We start from the raw sequence: 20,203 nt of genomic DNA, 5'->3' as shown, positions 1-20,203 counted from the left end.
AGTGAGCACACTCTGGGCAAAGGGCACGCGACTATCTTTGAAATGGTCCGTGCGTATGTTTAGTTATGATGAGAAGATTGACAAAAAAAAAGGTTTGATAGAATGATTAGTCAACTTCTTAGGGTTTTTTCTTTGTGAAAAAACAAATTTTATTATATAGAAATAACATAGCAAGATGATTAATTACGATACAATCAAAAACAAAATATACCACAAAACAAGATGTCATATTAAGCTTAATCAAAATGCGACATGCAATCACTTTAAAAACAATCAATCTAGCTTATTTGAATTGGACCTACTTTTAATCCATAAGCAGGAAAGAATGACTTTAATCCTTTAATATTGTTTAATATATTATCATTTCTTGTAGAAGTGACCGCTACTCACCCGACACAATTGTATGTTCCATATAAACCTAAGAGCCGACACAAATCCACAATTATCGCTTAAGTACCTTCCTCAGTGGTCTGGCAAAGCTCACAATTACTACTCGAAATACCACCTTCTTAGCTACGTCATCAACACGAGTATTAATAATTTTATTATTATATATTTTTTTAATTGTGTAAAATAGTAGGACGGATTAGATCCGTGAGAATAAAATCTGGATCCGACCCGTTTTGATTATTCCGGGACAAATAAGAACCCTAATTACACTCTCTTCTTTCTTAAAACCCTAATAATTACACATTTCATCATCATCATCATCAGTTGTAGAAATTGAGATATGTTAGTCGGCAGGATTGCAAGGACCGTCGTTACTCGGTTCCGGAGCTCTTTAATCCTCCGTGGCGGACCTCATAATAATAATAATAATAATAATAATCTTCTCTCGAATTCAATCTTTGGAAATCAGTTTCATTCTCTTCTGGATTCACACCACAAGGTACTGATTTATGTTTCCTAGTGTTTATGTATTATTCATTTGAATAATTATTACCTTTTACACAAGTTAGGGTTTTATTAGGGTTTAAGGCCCCAGGAAATGATTTTAGGCTAATTCTGTTCTGGTATAGCTTGCTAGTTTCTATATGGTATCTATATTGTCTGCTGGGGCTTATAATCAGCTTAATACACCAATTGTTTAGTAATTGTATGGTGTATTTCACATAGTTGGTTGGTCTCAAAGTTATAGATTTGGCACTCTGTGATTCACTAGTAGGGTTTTTAGTTCTGCAACTTTTACTCTCATCTCGGACAAAATTCCAACAATATGATTGACTGTTTGATTTTACATGAACGCTGAGAAATTTTTGTTGCCATTTTGTCAACTTTAAGTTACCGGTTTGTGCAGTGACTAACTGTTTATACATTAATATTTAATACTTATGCTAATTGCTTTTGCTCCACAAATTTTATTATTCTGTCATCATGTAAGTGGATTTTAGATGTTTGGTTATAGTTACACACTCTTATCAGGTAGTTACTTTTCTTAATCTCGTAATTCTGGTTATGTTGAAGTTGTTTTCAATATAGTTATGTCGTCAAATTTTAAGCAACGCTTTGTGTTTTGACTAGGTAAATAGTTCTGTTTCAAAATAATTTAGATGTTATGACTTACTAAAAATTCGATTTTATTTTATTTTTCTTTTTTCATTTAATTGTAATCTTGTGAAATATTAGTAATTGGTTTATAGCTTTTAGTATATCAGACGGAGCTTCTGTGACTTCAACAGTGCTCTTCCTAATGTGTTCATGGTGTATTTATTATTGTTGTTTGGTATTACTTTTATTGTTATTTCATTTTGAATAGGTGAGTTCCTATGTTAGTGCCAGCCTCTTTATAGGAATAAGGTTGTCAAAACTTGAAGATTACAATATCATGGATTTTAGTTCATTTTTGTTGTATGTTTAAGTGTTTAACCGAATCTATACATAAAATAGAGGCCTTCTTAATCATCTATCGTTTTTTTTAAATCCATTAGAATCTATAAATCCATGCTTAGAATTAGAAAACAAATTGTTTAATTATTTTAAATTAAAAACGATTTAGAGTTCTCGATCAGTTTTTGAAGAAATCAAATGAGAATGATTCTGTTCTTGAATATTTAAGTAGTGTAGATTTTCATTCATGATCTTTCCATGTAAATGTTAAGTCTACCTAATTATAAATTCACCTTTTTTCCAACAATCAAGGCATACTTAAAATGTTTTAGAATATGATAGTGAAAATTGTTAAGAGTGTTAGGTTGTGGAGGCTGTTTTGGCAGCCGGCCCTAGTCAAATAAGGAAAAAATTCTAATTAATTGCAAATCAGCTATTTTAGGCAGGAAGATCAATTACTTTGTTTTAGTCTTTATCCTCTTATTATAAATATAAAGACCAAAGCCGCAGATCAGCAGGCCTGTCAGAAGTCAGTAGGTTTAGTAAGCTAGTTTTTATTGGCTCGACATGGCAGAAGATTCGAATATTAAGATTTACAAGTTTGATGGGCATGACTTCTGGTTTTGGAAGAAGCAGATAGAGGCTTATCTTTTTCGGAAAGAGTTGCATCAACCATAGTTGGGAGAGAAACCAAAAGATATGGCTGATACAGATTGGGAGTTGTTGGATCGAAAGGCTTTGGCAGAGATCAGACTTTCGTTGTCGAAGAATGTTTTCTACAACGTCGTCAACGAAAAGACTACATATGGGTTAATGAAGACGTTATCCAAGATGTATGAAAATCCGTCAGCTTGGAACAAAGTTTTTCTGATGCGGCGATTGGTCAATACCAGAATGAAAGAAGGTGCTTCAGTTACTGTTCATATCAACCAGCTTAATTCAATCATAGCGCGTTTATCATTGGTTGATATTAAGTTTGATGAAGAGATTCAGGCACATTTTCTTTTATCTTCTCTACCCGAGAGTTGGTCTGAAATAGTTACAAAAATTAGTGTTTCATTGGAAACTACTAAGTTAACATTTGATGGTATTCGTGACCTAATTCTGGCAGAAGACATATGCCGCAGGAGTTCAGGAGAATCTTCAAACTCATTGTTAAGTACCGAAGGTAGAGGAAGAAATTTTGAACGAGGAAACAATCAGGGCAGAAAGAGGGGACAGCCAAAACACCGGAAAGACATCAGTTGTTGGTATTGCCAACAGGTCGGGCACTTCAGAAATAAGTGCACAACTTCGGCAACTGCTAGAGATAATCGATCATCTAACTAGAGGAGTCGTATTGGATTAGAGAAATTGTTCTGTACGGCTGTGATATTGCCCAACATGTCAATTTGCTTTGTTTTCTATATATTTTAGTATTAACATGTCCTCTTCTTTTTACACCAACTTGGAAGTGATAATAACATTTGTTATTTTTCTGTTTGGGATAAAATTAAAGTGGTTGGTTAGCATTTAATTGTAGATTAAATAAGATTTGGATTCTTGTTCATTTAATTGTTTCACGAAACATATTACTTTTTTTAGAATCATAATGATAAGGTAGGTTACTCCATTTGGTTCCACTTTTGGTTTCATAGATTTTAGGTTTCTTACCAATGCTGTATATGTTGCAGGTGATAGCAGGTCAAATTTCTTTATTACATAATTCTACCTACAATTTCTCGCCTTTTCAAAGATTTGGATTCTCGTCATCTGCATCTCCTGAGTCCAATGAAAAAGTAACTGAAAATGGAAAAACTACAGGCAGTTCAAATAATGCAAAAGAAAATGAAAATGCTGATGACAAAGGACAAGGTTTTGTTATTAAATACTCAAGTTAATAATACATTAATGTCTGGCTTTTAAAATTTGTGACAAGCTAAATCGTACTTTGTTTTTTGAGTGCCGTTTAGGTGAGGAAGACTTGACAATGGAGGATCTGTACAAACTTGTGACCGAGAAGGATGAACTTTTGAAGACAAAACAAGAAGAAATTGAGAAAATGAAAGATAAAGTTCTTCGGACATATGCAGATATGGAAAACATCATGGATAGGACAAAAAGAGAGGCGGAAAACTCAAAGAAATTTGCAATTCAGGTTAGATATTTTTCTAGTAATAAATATTACGTTAAAGAGGTTTTATTGTTTGCTTTAATATGTATTAGTTAAGAGTTAGCATTTTGTTTATATCAATAGTATTATTAGCTATATTTAATAGTTTTCTTAATTTAGTTTATGCTAATAAATTGGTGTTTTTGCATTTATATGTTGCAGAATTTTGCAAAGAGTTTGCTGGATGTTGCGGATAATCTGGATAGGGCTTCTTCGATTGTAAAAGAGAGCTTTGCGAAGATTGATACATCTAAGGACACTGCTGGAGCTGTTCCACTTCTGAAAACACTTCTAGAAGGTGTTGCAATGACTGAAAAACAGTTGGCAGAGGTAACATGTCTCTTTAAATGTTATTTAATAATACAGTGAGTTATTTTATAATAAAGCTGAAGCTAAAGCAATCTAAGAGGTTGATGAATTTGTTGATTTCAGGTTTTTAAGAAATATGGTGTGGAGAAGTATGATCCAATAAATGAGGAGTTTGATCCTAACAGGCATAATGCAGTTTTTCAAGTACCAGATGCTACAAAACCTCCTGGTATTGTTGCAGTTGTGCTCAAGGTATAATGCCACCATACCAATTTTTCTAGTTGTGATTCAATGTGTTGTATACTTGATCATGTTGTTTTCTTTTGGTTTTGCAGGCGGGATACATGCTGCATGATCGAATCATAAGGCCTGCTGAAGTTGGCGTTACTATAAAGGCGGATGACTAAAGATACAAGTGCTGTTGGGTCCTGATACCTCTTAAGTGAGAGATTATATTAAAAGATTTTGAACATTTTGTCGTGTTAGCATGGGGCTTTATTCAGTATTTTAACTGAACTTTCTCTATTTACTTAATTTTTTTTGTAGCGAGTGTAATAAATTTTTGATACATTATGGTATAGATGTACTATACCATCCACCTTAGAATCGTATGCCTCAACTTGCAAGGTGGGCGAGTCCCACCGTAGGTTGAAACAGGCGATCAGATCAAGATAAACTTGCTAAATAAATAGGTTGAAATTGACACCCTTAAGTTAATATCAAAACTGGTTTGTTGGTTTTTTTTTCTTTTCAAAAGACAAAAGTTATTAAGAAACACTAAGCTGGAGCCAGGCAAACACAAGAAGTTACAACAAGAAAGCAAAATTACAAAAAGAAGTTATGTCAGTCTCTCTTAAGAAAAAAATTGTGTTTTATATATTCTTTATCCATAAAAAAAACCGAGCGATTTGATTTCTTCCAGTATTATTGACACTTCAGCTTCTTTGTTTGAAAATTAACTGCATTCCTTGCCTACCATATGCATCAACCAATGATGATAATACCATGTAGAATGTCTTTTTGTCCAATATTTATCTGTCTTGAATTTGAAAAGTCCTGTCTCTAAATGTGAAGGCAAATATTTGATGTCTTGCACCAGCACCAAACAGCAAAAGTGATGTAGTGCTTGGTAAAGAGATGGTCCGTCATCTCAAGAGTTTCACCACAAAGAATGCACAAATCTGAATTAACCTGTATGTTTCTTTTTGATAAAGCCGATAAGGTTGGTAACCGATCCATTAATACAGATGGATCCATTAATACAGATCAAAGTGGGAGAAATTAATGGATTTAATCAACACCCGCTATTGAAATCTAAAAACTGGTTCTGTATTAACCTTACTAGGGTCAAATCTGTGTTTGTTAATTAAATGAGTTAAAATTGAAACCGAACCGCACGACCGCTACTGACAAAGCTAAGGTAATCTAAAACTGGTTCTGCATTAACTAGCCCTGATATGGTTATTTGTCCTAAAACGTTGATGAGATGATTATCTACACCACAGTGAAGGATTAATTACATGAGTCAAGGTTGTACTACAAGCACATAGAGTCATAGACCTACAAGTTGATAACTTTATCCTTCTCACAATCTTGATAAGATAATGGTGATAAGTTTTAAGGTTCAAAGCCCCTTTGTGCAGCTTTCACCCAGTCAGCAACTTTGTTGACACCACCTAAATCATGGTCTTCATCATCATCACCATCACCATCTGCATCCAAATCCATGGGCTGGTTCTTCAAGTCTTTGGTTGCTTTTTCATTCTTCTGTGATGCCTGTTTATAACGGAAAATTATGACAAATTGAAAAAAAAAACAGATTCCTGTATATGGAAAAGATGCTTGCCGCCTAACAAATTAAAGCTCAACAAGAAACGCGTGTGTACTTTAGTTTGTGGTTTTTTTAAGGAATTGGAATTTGCCAAAATATTTGGAATTTAAAGGAATTAGAATATATCAAGTAAATTTGAATAAAAAAATGAATTTGGATGACAAAAAAAATCATAAAGGACTGGAACCAATTAGTCTATCACGGGTCACGCTTCCACAAACCTACAGGTTGCCATCACGGCCACCGTCGCGTGACTGTCGTTTCCGCCTTCGCTGCCCCGACCCCATTAGCGTTGCCGCCACCTTCACCGCTGCCACCACTCCAACTACTGTGCATTGATTTCTATAAAGTGACTTTCTAACATTAAGCCAAAACAGGCATCGAGCTCTGCAGCATAAATATATCGCAGCTCTCAGCTCGTAATGATCCAGTTTCAAGGAAAAAAGTATATCAAGGAAATTGGATCATTATAAGAGATGAGAATGTTGGTATTCGTGCGCTAAAGAATCTCATTGCCTATGTTGACTCAATGTGAAAAAGCCACTTTATATAGAAATCAGTGTGGGGTGGCGGCAGGGTGGTCAGGTAGATGCAACGGCGGTTGCGGCGGGATGACAACAGTGGTCGGGGTGACACTGGTGGTTAATGGGGGATGGCGGGTCAAGGTGAGTAGTCGGAGATTCCATTACTTTGGATGAATTACTTCACATTTTGAAAGGATTGTTGAATTCCTTTACATGAAGAAATTTCATGGAATTAATTCCAATTCATTTGCCAATCAAACACATTAAAAATGAAATTAAGATTTCAATTTCACCAAATTATGCAAGCCAAACACATTAAGAAATAGGATTCAAACTCCATTTCAATTAAATTTCATGAACCAAATGCACCAAAGGTTCGATCTTTTTATGTGTCGAAACAGGTTGGGTTGATCTAGAATGCTTTTTGTCAAAAATTACCTTCATAATATAAAATAATAATCTTTTTTGTATCATGAAGTTGTGTAGGAGGTTTATGTTTGCGCGTTAGTTTATATTTTACTCATTTAACCCATTAGAGATAAAACATAAACTGAGTTGACCCATTTATAAAGGTTGATAAAAGTAAAAACTGATTTCTGCATTATCACCTGAGATTTCGCTGCAAGGGCATTGGCAAAGTTCTTTTTTTCATTATCATCATTTTCTGAAGTTTCTTGAGCAGGAAATCGGTTTGGCTTGCTCGCTTCTTTAACATCACCCTTTTCAGCTTCCTTTTTCCTTCCGTCTAGCACGACAGTCTGCAAGAGTAGTTACAAAACTTAACATAGCATATTATACAAATATGATTATCATTTACAGGACTAAGATAAACTGTAACTATTAATAGATAATTTAGTAACTGCAGCCTAATTTGGAAGCATCATTGAAGAAACACTAACCGGACCCCGGGCAGGTTACTGGTAACCTGGGGGTTGGAGAGATGTTTCCCACGAGGGGTTAGACCCTTGGAAGATGGTTCTTCTGATAACCTGCAAAACAGACACCGTGAGCTCGTCACTGAGAAGGGGGGGGTTCCTCCTTGTGACCACCCTCCGGCGTGAGAATCAGACTAGATTGCTCTTTAAATATAAAAGTATATTAAGAGATTGCTAGAGCAGGTATCAGGTATATTATGATGATAATGTAATAAGATATGATAAGATGAGATGATCATACCATTTGTGGTATTTATAGCCGAAGGTAGGTTTCCAAGGGGTTTAGCCGGCCCAACACGCTACCAACTGTAACCTATGCACGTGCCCTGCCTGTGAGTGGTGGATAGGTAGCGGCTGACACAGAGCAGGCGTGTCGTGCACTCTTCCTCTTCTGCCAACTACAGGCTAGGCACGTGGTATGGCAGGAGTTGGTGGGTAGGCGGCGGCTATTGGTCACAGTGCTGTGGCGTGCTGTCTGCCATGCTGCTGTCAGTGAGCTGTCGCATCTCTGATCAGATCTTTTGCCCATACCTCGTCAGGTACAGTAAAAGATCCTTCAGTATACGGACTGGCTTATTTGGGCGGGAGTATTCCCCCTCCCGCCTCTGTGCGGGATTGCTCCCGGCTTGGCTCATTCCTTCAGGTGACACTGAACGATTGAGAGCTAAGTGCCTTGTGCGTGTAGCCATGCTGCGCGGGTGGCCTTCCCTAATGGCTTGTATCCGAGGCTGCGGGGACAGGCGGAGTCCTTCACCATTGGGAGGCATTTCCTGCGGGACCAGCTTGCGTACTGCGCGTAAGGACGTCACGTCTCTGAGCATGGTTGGTCCTGCGGATCCAGTTGGTCTCTGCGCAGACGTCCCTGTTTAAGGTGAGTCTTGCGGGTCTAACTGGGCTCTGCTGGGACCTACCTCTTCAAGTCCCCCCAGTCCAATGTTCTTCTCATGAGTGTTTAATGAAGTGAGGTGAACTTTTGGACTTGAGCAAAGGGTTTTGAAAAGGGTTTTGTAAGGTTTTCCATGGGGATTCTTTCCGCGGAAGTCCTTGTCACTTGCAGAAATGCCCGAGTTTCCTGCTTGGTCTTTGGGTATGATGCGGGTAGGTCTGTAACCTCCTCGCAAGTCAGGAGCATTGAGTCCCAGTTGTATGTATTTTCCATGAGGTTTTGGTAGTTTTGAACATAGTGATCAATTATGTTAAGACCACCAATTCCATCCTGGAGCTTCAAACAACGTAGTTCTCGATGTTCCCGCTATGCGGGGATGCTATTTCCGTTTCCGCAAGCATTGCCCAGAAGATCCTTCTTGGTTTCAATTCCCAGCGGAGTGCTAGGTATGTGAAGGGTTTTGCCTTAACACTGTACCTGCGCTCGTCTTACGGTTACTTTACTCTCAAGGTATTCCTGGCGTCAATTCCCTGCGGGTGCTAGGTATGTGAAGGGTTTTGCCTTTACACTGTACCCGCACCTGTCTTATAGTTACTTGGTTGCCGAGGTACTTGGCTTCAATTCCCTGCGGGTGCTAGGTATGTGAAGGGTTTTGCCTTTACACTGTACCCGCACCTGTCTTATAGTTACTTGGTTGCCGAGGTACTTGGCTTCAATTCCCTGCAGGTGCTAGGTATGTGAAGGGTTTTGCCTTAACACTGTACCCGCATCCGTCTTATGGTTACTTGTTCGCCAAGGTTTTCTTGGCTTCAATTCCCTGCGGGTGCTAGGTATGTGAAGGGTTTTGCCTTTACACTGTACCCGCATCCGTCTTATGGTTACTTGTTTGCCAAGGTTTTCTTGGCTTCAATTCCCTGCGGGTGCTAGGTATGTGAAGGGTTTTGCCTTAACACTGTACCCGCATCCGTCTTATGGTTACTTGTTCGCCAAGGTAAGGGGGTATTTTCCCGCTTCTTTTTAAATTTTGAATTTTGAAATTCGAAAGGTTGGTGAAAAGATAAGTCCAAACCTTTGAAACGTCGTGCGACGGTTTCTTCTGACTGTGTCAGGACGTGCAGGAAGTTATGGTGACGTGACAGAACATGGTCATTCCAGTCGCTTTTTCAGGCGCGTGGGAGCGATTTTTCGGGCGCGTGGCCGCGAATTTACTGGCACACGTCCTTTCAACAGCTGTTGCCAGCTTGCTTTTTGCCACGTGTCATAGTTTCATTGCACATTTGATTTCTCTCTCCTCCGCATTAAATTCACCGCATTAATTGCGATTACTATATAAAGGGGGAGAGGGTTATTTGCAATTCACACTTTCCACTTTCATCTCTTCTTCTCAAGTAATTTCCGGCGAATTTTTCTGTTCAGTAAAGCTTTACCCTGAAATCTCTTTTCGTCTTTCTTCCACCATGTCTTCTCATGATGCTGATGACCAGAAGACTGCTGGCGAATGCCAGTGCTCTCTTCCCGTCGATCTGTACCAGTATATCATCAGGAAGTTCATGCTCGAGTCTCTCGAGCCTGAGTTTCCTGAACCCCACCATACTGTGTACGATGCCCCTAGTGGCAAGATCGGGGTTTATGCTGCATTCTTTGTCTACGGGAACCTTAGGTTTCCGTTGACAAAGTTTGTGTACCGTGTCCTAGAGAGGCACGGTGTGCACCTGACAGAGGTGCACCCCATGGCCATTGCCAAGGTCCGGCACTTTGAGTGGGTGTGCCGGATACTGGGCCTTGAGCCCCTCGTTGATCGCCTGATGACCTTCTATACATGGAGGTGCATCCAAGGGTGGTACACTCTTACAACCCGTATCAAGGGTTTAAAGATCTGTACCACCGAGCGGAGTCTTCGCTCATGGAGAAGAGAGTTCTTCTTCATATCCGCTCGCGCCATCCCCATCGCCATGAAGTTCAAGAATGGCCAGGCGCTTCCGAACCTTCCCGCCCTCAACTACGAGGAGGCGGAATGGTTCTCGAAGATTTCCCGGGTCCAGTCCCCGGTTTTCCGTTTTCCGGAGTCGGCGATGGTGATGTTGGGGATGAGCCGGGTGTGGAAGGCGGCGAATGCGGATAAGGTTCCGATCGTCCTTGAATATGGTTCGAACTCTGTCCCTTATGGTACGTCTTGTTTCATTTTGCTGACTTCGATTTTTACTAACTTTCTTGTTGATTTCAGAGGGGAACGATCTTCAGTCGCTCCTGAACCCGCGGGAGGAAGATGGTCCCGCGCGGATGGGTACTCGTGCTCTGGACGAGAACGAGTTGCCCATCTTAGAGCAGACCGCGGGTCGGTTCGTGGAGGTTTACCCGCCAGGCCAAGAGATCCTGAGCCACCGACGGCCAGGTAAGCCTATCTTCTACCCTGAACCTCTCAATGCTGTGCCTGCTGCTGGAGTTCATGACATTTCTTCTTCTGAGGAATCCGCAGAAGGTCCTCCACTGGTGCGGAAGAAAAAGGCTGCCGTCGGGAAGGGCAAGGAGAAGGTGGCCTCTACGGCCGACCCGGTAATCCTATCTGACTCGGAGTCAGATAATGCAGAGGTGGCGGGGAAGCCCGGTGGTGAGGAGACCACCGCTCCGGAGGCTGCAGGTGTTACCTCCGGGGAGGCAGCGACGACGACGGTTACCGGTGTCAAGAGGCCGACTCCATCGGGTTCGCCCCCGCTCGTCCGTGCGTTCAAGCTCAAGAAACCCCGTGAGTACCCCCATAATTCTTGTCTAGATTTGTTGTTTCAAATAAATTTTTCTAACACTTTTGCTTGTGCAGGTGTGGATGTTGACGCATTCCAGGGTGGAGTTGGAGCAAGTATTCCCCCGCCAATGACGGTAGGCTCGGTCAGCCTTCCCGAGGCGTCGACCCAGGCGTCTACGCCTGCTTCCGCTGGTTCCAGCCTTCCTGAGGCTGTTCCCGCTGAGAAGGTGTCTCCGCCGGCCGTGAGTGCAATTTTTACAGCATCTTTCACGGAGCCGGCGGTTACTGTTGCTGAGAAGGTGGCGCCAAACATGGCTACCACAGCGGCTGCCACTATACCTGCGCCACCGCCACCGACGGCCGGACCATCAGGTATGCGCCAGGCTTCCCGCCGATCTATGCCACCTTCCCGTCTGCCTGACCTGTTGGATGGATTTCCTTTAGGTTCAGGTGATGGGTTTGGCGGCTATCGGCCTGTTATTGACCCTACAGGTACGTAGGGTTCTTTTTCCCTTATATATTTTTATCATCTTTTCCTAACTGCCTTTGTTTCTTTTGCAGTGTCGGATTCCAATGAAGTGTATGTTCCAAGATGGAACATACGCCGAGGAACAACCCTTCGCACCCCTGTGGAGTGCGTGGACTGGGCTCGCCACGCTGCTCCTCATGGTGCGTTGGGGGAAGCCATGGCTAGCTACCAAGAGGGTAGGCTAACCAATGAGCTTCGGGTTCTCCAGGCCCGAACGCAGCCCCGCGTCGAGCTGCTTTGTCGTGAAAACGACAAGTTAAAAGCAGCTCGCGCCAAAGATATATCTGAAGCGCGGGCTCTTCGGGAGGAGAACCGGCAGTTGGCCGCTGCCGCAGCCGAGAAGGAGAAGGCATTCAAGGCCCTCGAGGTTGACGTCCAGGCGCGACTCGAGGCCCGCTCCAAGGCTGCCCAAGCTGTGAATGAACAGCTTCGGCTGGCCAAGGAGACTGCGCGAAACTCAACTGAGAGGGCTGCCAAGGCTGAAGCTGTTGTTGAGCCGCTTCGCGAAGAGAATGAGCAGCTTAAATGCAAATTAAAGGCTCTTCAGCATGCTCATGACGCCTTGGCAATGGAAGATGCCAAGAAGCTGCAGGAGATCCTTGACCAGAGGGGGGTGCTTGACCGCACTGAAAGGAAACTCAAAAGCGTCGAAGAGGCTGCCGCCAAGGAAGTTCAACTTGCCAACCTTGATAAAAACGGAGCCGAACGTGCTTACAAAGAAAGTCAAGCTACCCTCCAATGGCTGCTTCGAGAAGCGTTGCCTCAGGTATCTTTATCTTTTTCTTTACGCTTTCCGCTCGTAATTAGAAAATGTTCTAACTTGTATTCTTTTGTAGGTTGCGCGTCGGGTCCTTTCAGAGACCTCTTATGACGATGCGATGAGCGCAGCCCTCAACGCTTCTCATGAGGATGGGGAGAAGACTGGCTTCCTGCTTGGTCTAGGGTTTGCTGAGAGAGGCTTTCCGCCCTCCAACTTCCCTTTATTCAATGTTAATACTGAAGCTGCTTATGACCAAGCTGTGAACCAGTACGCTGCCTTCCCGCATCCAGTGGTGGAGAAGGTGAATGAGGCTGCTGCTGCTGATGATGGGCTAAACATCCTTAAGGCTTTCCTTGGGCAGCCACGCTCAGACGGTGCTGGTCCAAGCGGAGGTGGCCCTGAAGCCTGATCCTGAAGATCTCTTCCCACCGCTAGGATAGACTTAGCTTTGTATAGATTTCTTTTAGGCGGGTAGTTACCCGGCCACTGTTGTAATACATCATTGAAATATTAATCTTTTTGCGTATAAGACTGTTATTTCCTTCTTTGGGTTCCTTGCTTTATAAACTTATGACTTGCATGTTTAAATTAGCAATTTTCCAAGTGTTCAGAATAAGAACCTTTGAACGTGGTTGATAGTGGGTTAAAGTTTTGCTTCCTCCTTCGTGATTGTGCGGGTAGAACCGTCACTTGCACTTGGTAGGCTGGCTAAACTTTAACTTTTATCTAACCTGCGTGCTGGTTTTTCTTACTTTTTTAGGATAAGTTAACCTTTGAACGTGGTTGATAATAGGTGTGAAGTTTTGCTTCCTCTTTCGTGATTGTGCGGGTAGAACCGTCACTTGCACTTAGTAGGATGGCAGAACTTTACCCTTATCTGACCTGCGTGTAGGTTTCTCATCTTTTGAGGATAAGTTAACCTTTGAACGTGGTTGATAATAGGTGTGAAGTTTTGCTTCCTCTTTCGTGATTGTGCGGGTAGAACCGTCACTTGCACTTAGTAGGATGGCAGAACTTTACCCTTATCTGACCTGCGTGTAGGTTTTTCTCATCTTTTTAAGAATTTTGTTTTGAACCGTTCGACGCGCGGTTGTCGATAGGTTAGTGTTCATTTTCCTTTCATGATTCATGCGGATAGACCGGCACTTTCATTTAATGGGATGAACTCTTTCAACTGACCTGCGTGAAGGTTTGCCACGTTATTGGGTTCGTGCGGGTAAGACCGCCTTCCCACGCAACGACTTCACGTAATGTGAATGTCGTCACCAGTGTTGGATAGTTTTAACCGTTCGACGCGCGGTTGTTGACAGGTTATTATTCAGTTTCCTTAATGATTCATGCGGATAGACCGGCACTTTCATTTTTGGGTGCTGAACTTTTTCCCCTTCAACTGACCTGCGTGAAGGTTTGTCACGTTATTGGGTTCGTGCGGGTAGGACCGCCTTCCCATGCAATGACTTCACGTAATTATGCGGTGAAAACCGGCATATTAGTGTTCAGAAAAGTATAAATGTAAAATCATCAGCTTCGATATTCTTAAAGAGAATCATTTCCATTAGAAGTGGCTCTTGGCCTTCTCTTTACAAATTGGAATTGATTACATGCAAACTGTGTAATTGAACTCCCTTCCATGTTGGGATGGGAGTGCCATCGAGCCGATACGCACCTGGTTCGGGATCTCGTTCTTTACGCAGCATGTAGTCTCGATTTTGAAGCTGAAATTGGTTCGTGTTTTCCCCAGCTGGGGTTCTATACGCACTCGCCTGCCTAGCTTTTATTTCGCCACGAGGTGCGCGAGCGTCCCATCTCTGACGAATGTTTCGACCATGTCTTTTACGTCTATGCATTCTTCGGTGTTGTGGCCTTTTGTTCTGTGATAGTCACAGTACTTGCTCCGATCAGCATCGTGACGATGCCGGATTACTGGAGGCTTTGGCCATGGGAGCTCCTCAGTAGCAAATATGTCAGTGACGCTTTTGGTAAGTGGCGTCCACCTGGAGTTCCGGTGCGGCTTTACATTATCCCTTTCACCCAATCGGTGCTGTAAGCCGGATGAGGTGTCAAAGTTTACCCTTGACTGCCAAATGCCTTGCTTCCGTTTTTTGTTCAATCGGGCGGTGAGGACGTTGTCCTCTCTCGTCCTCTGGGTGTAAAGGTTTGTGTTCTGCGGAAGGTCTCTACCCAGTTGCTTCTCCGTTTCCGCATAGCGTTTGGCTGCTGTCATGATGCCATCCCATGTGGATGGCATTCCATCTTTACCCGTTAGGGTGCGGATAAGCTCTGGGTCTTGCGCGCCCTGGATGAAGGCTGCGCGAACAAGATCCTCGCTGATATTGCCCAAACTTAACTTCTTTGAGTTGAAGCGAGTGATGAAGTTTGGCAGAGATTCATCTTCTTCCCGTGTGCATTTAAGGATTGTCCATTGCTCCTCGGTATACTTTCGCTGCTGGCTGAAGTGTTGGCTAAACTTCTGCTGGAAGTCTGCCCAGTCGTAATTGTGGTTAACCGGTAAACGATCAAACCAAGCCCTAGCAGCCCCCACCAGCGTCATTTGGAACATGTAACACCACGTGGGTTCCGTCCAATTGCTAACGGTTGCCCCCGCTATGAACCTGTTCAAATGATCGTCTGGATCAGATATGCCGTCATATGTGCCTATGTTAGGCATTTGTTTAGCACTTTTCGGGGCGATTGCTTCAGCAATGTCCCTTGCAAATTTGGACGTTCCTGCATTTGTAACGTTTGGTCTGAACGTTTTAGAGAAGTCTCGTGGACTTCCATCTATGCTTTTTGGTTTGAAGGCTTGTCCAAAATGCCTTTTCGGTTGGGTTTCCGTTTCTTTACGCTTCCCTTTTGCTTTATGACGAGGGTTCGCGTCGGAGTCGGATTCCTCCGAGTCATCCTCCCAGTATTCGAATTCGTCGGCCTGTTGCACGGAACGCAAGCGTTCATTTAACTCAGCCTGGAATTCCTTTTGTCGTGCCTCCGCCCATGCCTTGACTTCGTCGAGAGTCTGGCGGGGGAGTCTTCGTTTTTCAAACTGGGTATCGGTGGATCCCAGTAGGCGGTCATTTACTGCACTTGCCCCTGCTTTAGTAAGTGGGGTAGTGTTCGTAAAATTTACTTCACTTGCTCCGGCTTCGGTAGCCGGAGTAGTGTTTGTAAAAACTGTGTTGCCGGTATTCCCCCCAATAGCTGGGGTTGTGGTTACCGGAATTTCTCTAACCATCTTTTGTATAAAGTTTTGAAAAAACTGGAGAAAATTGTAGTTCTAGCTTTATGCACGGATGGCGCCAATGAAGAAACACTAACCGGACCCCGGGCAGGTTACTGGTAACCTGGGGGTTGGAGAGATGTTTCCCACGAGGGGTTAGACCCTTGGAAGATGGTTCTTCTGATAACCTGCAAAACAGACACCGTGAGCTCGTCACTGAGAAGGGGGGGGTTCCTCCTTGTGACCACCCTCCGGCGTGAGAATCAGACTAGATTGCTCTTTAAATATAAAAGTATATTAAGAGATTGCTAGAGCAGGTATCAGGTATATTATGATGATAATGTAATAAGATATGATAAGATGAGATGATCATACCATTTGTGGTATTTATAGCCGAAGGTAGGTTTCCAAGGGGTTTAGCCGGCCCAACACGCTACCAACTGTAACCTATGCACGTGCCCTGCCTGTGAGTGGTGGATAGGTAGCGGCTGACACAGAGCAGGCGTGTCGTGCACTCTTCCTCTTCTGCCAACTACAGGCTAGGCACGTGGTATGGCAGGAGTTGGTGGGTAGGCGGCGGCTATTGGTCACAGTGCTGTGGCGTGCTGTCTGCCATGCTGCTGTCAGTGAGCTGTCGCATCTCTGATCAGATCTTTTGCCCATACCTCGTCAGGTACAGTAAAAGATCCTTCAGTATACGGACTGGCTTATTTGGGCGGGAGTATTCCCCCTCCCGCCTCTGTGCGGGATTGCTCCCGGCTTGGCTCATTCCTTCAGGTGACACTGAACGATTGAGAGCTAAGTGCCTTGTGCGTGTAGCCATGCTGCGCGGGTGGCCTTCCCTAATGGCTTGTATCCGAGGCTGCGGGGACAGGCGGAGTCCTTCACCATTGGGAGGCATTTCCTGCGGGACCAGCTTGCGTACTGCGCGTAAGGACGTCACGTCTCTGAGCATGGTTGGTCCTGCGGATCCAGTTGGTCTCTGCGCAGACGTCCCTGTTTAAGGTGAGTCTTGCGGGTCTAACTGGGCTCTGCTGGGACCTACCTCTTCAATCATCCACTACCAACGCACTAGAAAACGAAAACGGAAGAATCTTTACTTGTCAGCGTCAACTTTAGCCTTTATGTTGGATTCATATTCCAACTCAAACTATCAACCTTTTTTTACTAATGAAAACCTATCTTACATCATTCTGCACTTTCCAGTTTCCACACATTCGAACATTCGAGTTGAGTTTACTCGCCATTAGTGGACAAAATATCCAAAATCCACCAAACTATCACCTTTTCCTATAGTCACAAACCTTACAAATATAGGAAATAACCATAAACAGCATAGATCACCATTGATTTTACGGAATTTAATCGAACAAACACGAAGTAAATAGACTTCATAGACCAAACCAAGAACATCAAATATCTTCCACTACACATAAAAAGTTGTATACATATCAAAATCTGTGTATGATTGTCTAAGATGTTCAAATTGAAATGTGAAATTACAATTTAATCAAGGCACGCGATCAATGAACACTTTATTATTGCAAAACTCAAAAACCGACTCAAAAAACTCGTCACAATAACTCTCTACTGATCACACACCCAAGCCATGTATGTATAACTTGTGGATACGGTCCGGAATGGGCGAATTTCTTTCATTTAACGATAATTTGAGAAATCGCTAACATGCAGGCAACCCGGTGTTTGATCCGTGTATCTATAAGTCTATAACATCCAATCCTCTAGACTCAATAATATTTAACGTTGATCAATTTCACGAGTAACTTACTTATAATTTGCAATAATCAATTACATAAAGTGATAAAACCCTAGACTTAGTTGAGGTTACCGGTGCATAACGTAGCTTCCGCCTCGGCCGCTCTTCCGCCACTGACTCCGATACACCACCGGACTTAGTAGTCGGAACAGGAGTCCAGCGGCGAACTCGTATAGCAGAAACAACGTGGTGGTGGTTGCATTAGAGTTGGAGTTACTGTTGCTATGGTTGTACGAGACTGAAGATGACGATGAGACATTGACCCACTGCTTCCGCCTGGTCCGGTGAACACTGGAGCCGAGCCGTAGCGGGAGGATGGGCGGCCAGTACGCGAGCCGATTGCTTCCATTAAGTAGACAAGAGATTGTACGTACAGACAAGAGTACAAGTGTGTGTTTGGGAGTTTGGAGTATATTTATTTATGGTTGAAACGACGTCGTCAGCTGGTTTCTGGCTTTAGCTGGGGGTTGGCACTGCCACGTGTAGGTTACTGACTTACTGGGATAATGGTAATTGTACTTTTGGCCCCTTATAGCTGTTTAACAAACTTCTATGTTTCACGGAGTAACTGATTTCTAAGATTGCTTTTTCTATAAAAAGAATTTTTGTTTAAGCTATCACCCTCTTCAAATTGAAGAGTTATGTTAAACACGGGTGGACTTAGGATACGACTAACAACCTAACAAGGCCTAGTCAAATCCTTTATAAGGACCACAATCCATCAAAAATGCCACAAGTGAGGATTAAACTTGAGTCTCCACTGAAAAACCCGCATTTTTCTACCACTAGACCACAAGTTATGGATTTTTACTAAGATCGTTGATGGTGATATCTTATTTTTACTTGTTTTAGTTTCACATATTATCTTTTTCTTTTAAACATTACTTCCCCCAATACTCTCATAGTCTCGTGCAATTCGTTAATTCACTAAACGATGTCTCAACTAATTTTTGATTATTTTGAGACTTTCAAAATTCATTACTATTTTGGCCTTTTTTTAAAGGCAATTTATAGTACTCTTACACCATACCAATTATTTTCTAAACTAACTTCATGCATGCATGCCTAAGGATGGGCAAATGATTTCTCATCAAGAAACATAAGCCTTTATCACTAGATCACCCTACCTATGCTTTTAAAAAGATATCATAAAATTAGGATTCTTACGAACACAAAGCATGGCACCCATCGGCCATCACCTCCACTGTCGGACTTATTGGATGAAAACTGCTACTGTTAAACTCATATTATATGCGAAACATGTCACTTCGTTTAACTTGTGTGAAAACACATTGGAGCAAAGAAAATGGAGCTAAAAGCTGAAGGAAAAGACACCGAAACCCGGTTTATGTCACCCCCTAATGGAACTTAACTGATATTTTCAATGTGGCTTACAATATAATTTCGACAAATGGGGTGTTGGTTAAAGTAAGGCTCGATGAATTTACTGATTTCACCAAGTTTAAGGAAGTTATTGTTAGTTTCAAGGCATTCACGATTGGGGGCATGCTTCCGCAATTTTGGGACGAACAAATTATTGAGACACACTAAAGACTTGATTGTTGTCTAGCTAATTAATAATCAAATTTTATGAATTAAATAACACAAATATCAAATAAACCGAACATCGGCAGCTAAGCATTTTGTAATTACAAACGGGTTAGGGATTTTAATCATCACCTATAAGACTTTGTTTACTTTGACATGTTTGAACTCTTTTAGGCTATTGTGTTCTTGATCTAGTAAATGTTTACGGCTGTGTTTTGTTATGACTTTTAGTTTAAAATATGGAATTTTTCTAATTCAACAATGATGATCATTCCTCTATATAGAAACCGTATAGGGTTATACCATGTCACTATGTGATTGAACTTTTATAAATCATTGTAGATTATTGTTGAATCATCTAGATATCATTCTATTATGGAGAGACGTCATCGTGTTGCAATATGGTCTATGTGATTATTTGTTTTTTTTGTATTTTGTTAACATAAAAAGAATAAAATGTCAATCTTTAATTTGTAGCATATTAAGTGAACCAGAACTGATTCTACTTCCTAGGAATGAGCAATAACCGAATCGTTAACCGAAAACCGACGAGACCGAACGGATATAACCGAAAACCGAAACATGTGGTTGATATCAGAACCTCTTAAGGATGCTTTTCCAAACCTTTTTGCTATCGTGGGCTATAAAAATTGTTATGTTGTGGATTGCTTTGATGAGAGGAGTCGTTCTTGGAAGTGGAAATGGAAAAGAAAGTCTTTGAACGGGGATGAAAGAAATGAATTAGTTGATCTAAAAATTTACTACAACATGTAAAATTTTCGGATCAACTCGACAAATGGGTTTGGACCGCCGGCTCTTCGGGGGAGTTTTCGGTGGCGTCTATGAAAAAGGTTTTGTTTAATACTTTTGGTCTAAATGGTTCATTTGTAATGGGTTGGAAAATTGGGTCCCCAAAAAATAAACATTTTTATGTGGAAAGCTGAGATGGACCGGATGTGACATTCGTCAATTTCGGGTCTCGTTTGTATTCGTTTTTGTATTCGTTTATCATGTAAACCGACCCATTTTGTAAACTAAAGCTTATGATATAATAAAAATGATGGATTTTATGTTACAATATTGTTTTACACTTGTTGGGTCTTGAAAACATTCTTTTTGGTCCTTAAAACTCCTTAAAATGACTTAAACCAAACTTTGGGGACTATTATTG

The 20,203-nt window shown here is 42.0% G+C and overlaps 1 protein-coding gene and 1 long non-coding RNA gene across 2 annotated transcripts; one reads left to right on the top strand and one right to left on the bottom strand.

Annotated features, from left to right (window-relative positions):
• Positions 1-566: 566 nt before the first annotated feature.
• On the top strand, positions 567-5,010 carry LOC143564821 (grpE protein homolog 2, mitochondrial-like). The gene is made up of 6 exons (XM_077051989.1): positions 567-889; positions 3,501-3,681; positions 3,780-3,964; positions 4,142-4,309; positions 4,412-4,540; positions 4,624-5,010. The coding sequence occupies exons 1-6, from the start codon at positions 731-733 to the stop codon at positions 4,693-4,695; spliced, it is 894 nt and encodes a 297-aa protein (XP_076908104.1). The 5' UTR covers positions 567-730; the 3' UTR covers positions 4,696-5,010.
• A 590-nt stretch (positions 5,011-5,600) lies between these two features.
• Positions 5,601-17,843, bottom strand: LOC143564811 (uncharacterized). The gene is made up of 3 exons (XR_013140936.1): positions 17,557-17,843; positions 7,252-7,401; positions 5,601-6,064 (listed from the first exon to the last, which is right to left on the bottom strand). It is a non-coding gene; the product is annotated as an uncharacterized LOC143564811 (long non-coding RNA).
• Between the last annotated feature and the right edge of the window lie 2,360 nt (positions 17,844-20,203).

The sequence above is a fragment of the Bidens hawaiensis genome, unplaced genomic scaffold (assembly GCF_021521415.1).
Source record: "Bidens hawaiensis isolate Kalapana, Puna unplaced genomic scaffold, B.hawaiensis_p1.1 tig00022166_1, whole genome shotgun sequence".
Taxonomy (NCBI): Eukaryota; Viridiplantae; Streptophyta; class Magnoliopsida; order Asterales; family Asteraceae; genus Bidens; species Bidens hawaiensis.
The sequence above is the reverse complement of the archived record's forward strand: the minus strand, read 5'-3'. Positions and strand labels throughout refer to the sequence as shown.

Coding starts and splice junctions, on each gene's coding strand:
- LOC143564821 (XM_077051989.1), top strand. CDS start 731: ATGTTAGTCGGCAGGATTGCAAGGACCGTCGTTACTCGGTTCCGGAGC. Junction 4,310..4,411: donor CTGAAAAACAGTTGGCAGAG/GTAACATGTCTC, acceptor TGTTGATTTCAG/GTTTTTAAGAAATATGGTGT. Junction 4,541..4,623: donor TTGTTGCAGTTGTGCTCAAG/GTATAATGCCAC, acceptor TTGGTTTTGCAG/GCGGGATACATGCTGCATGA.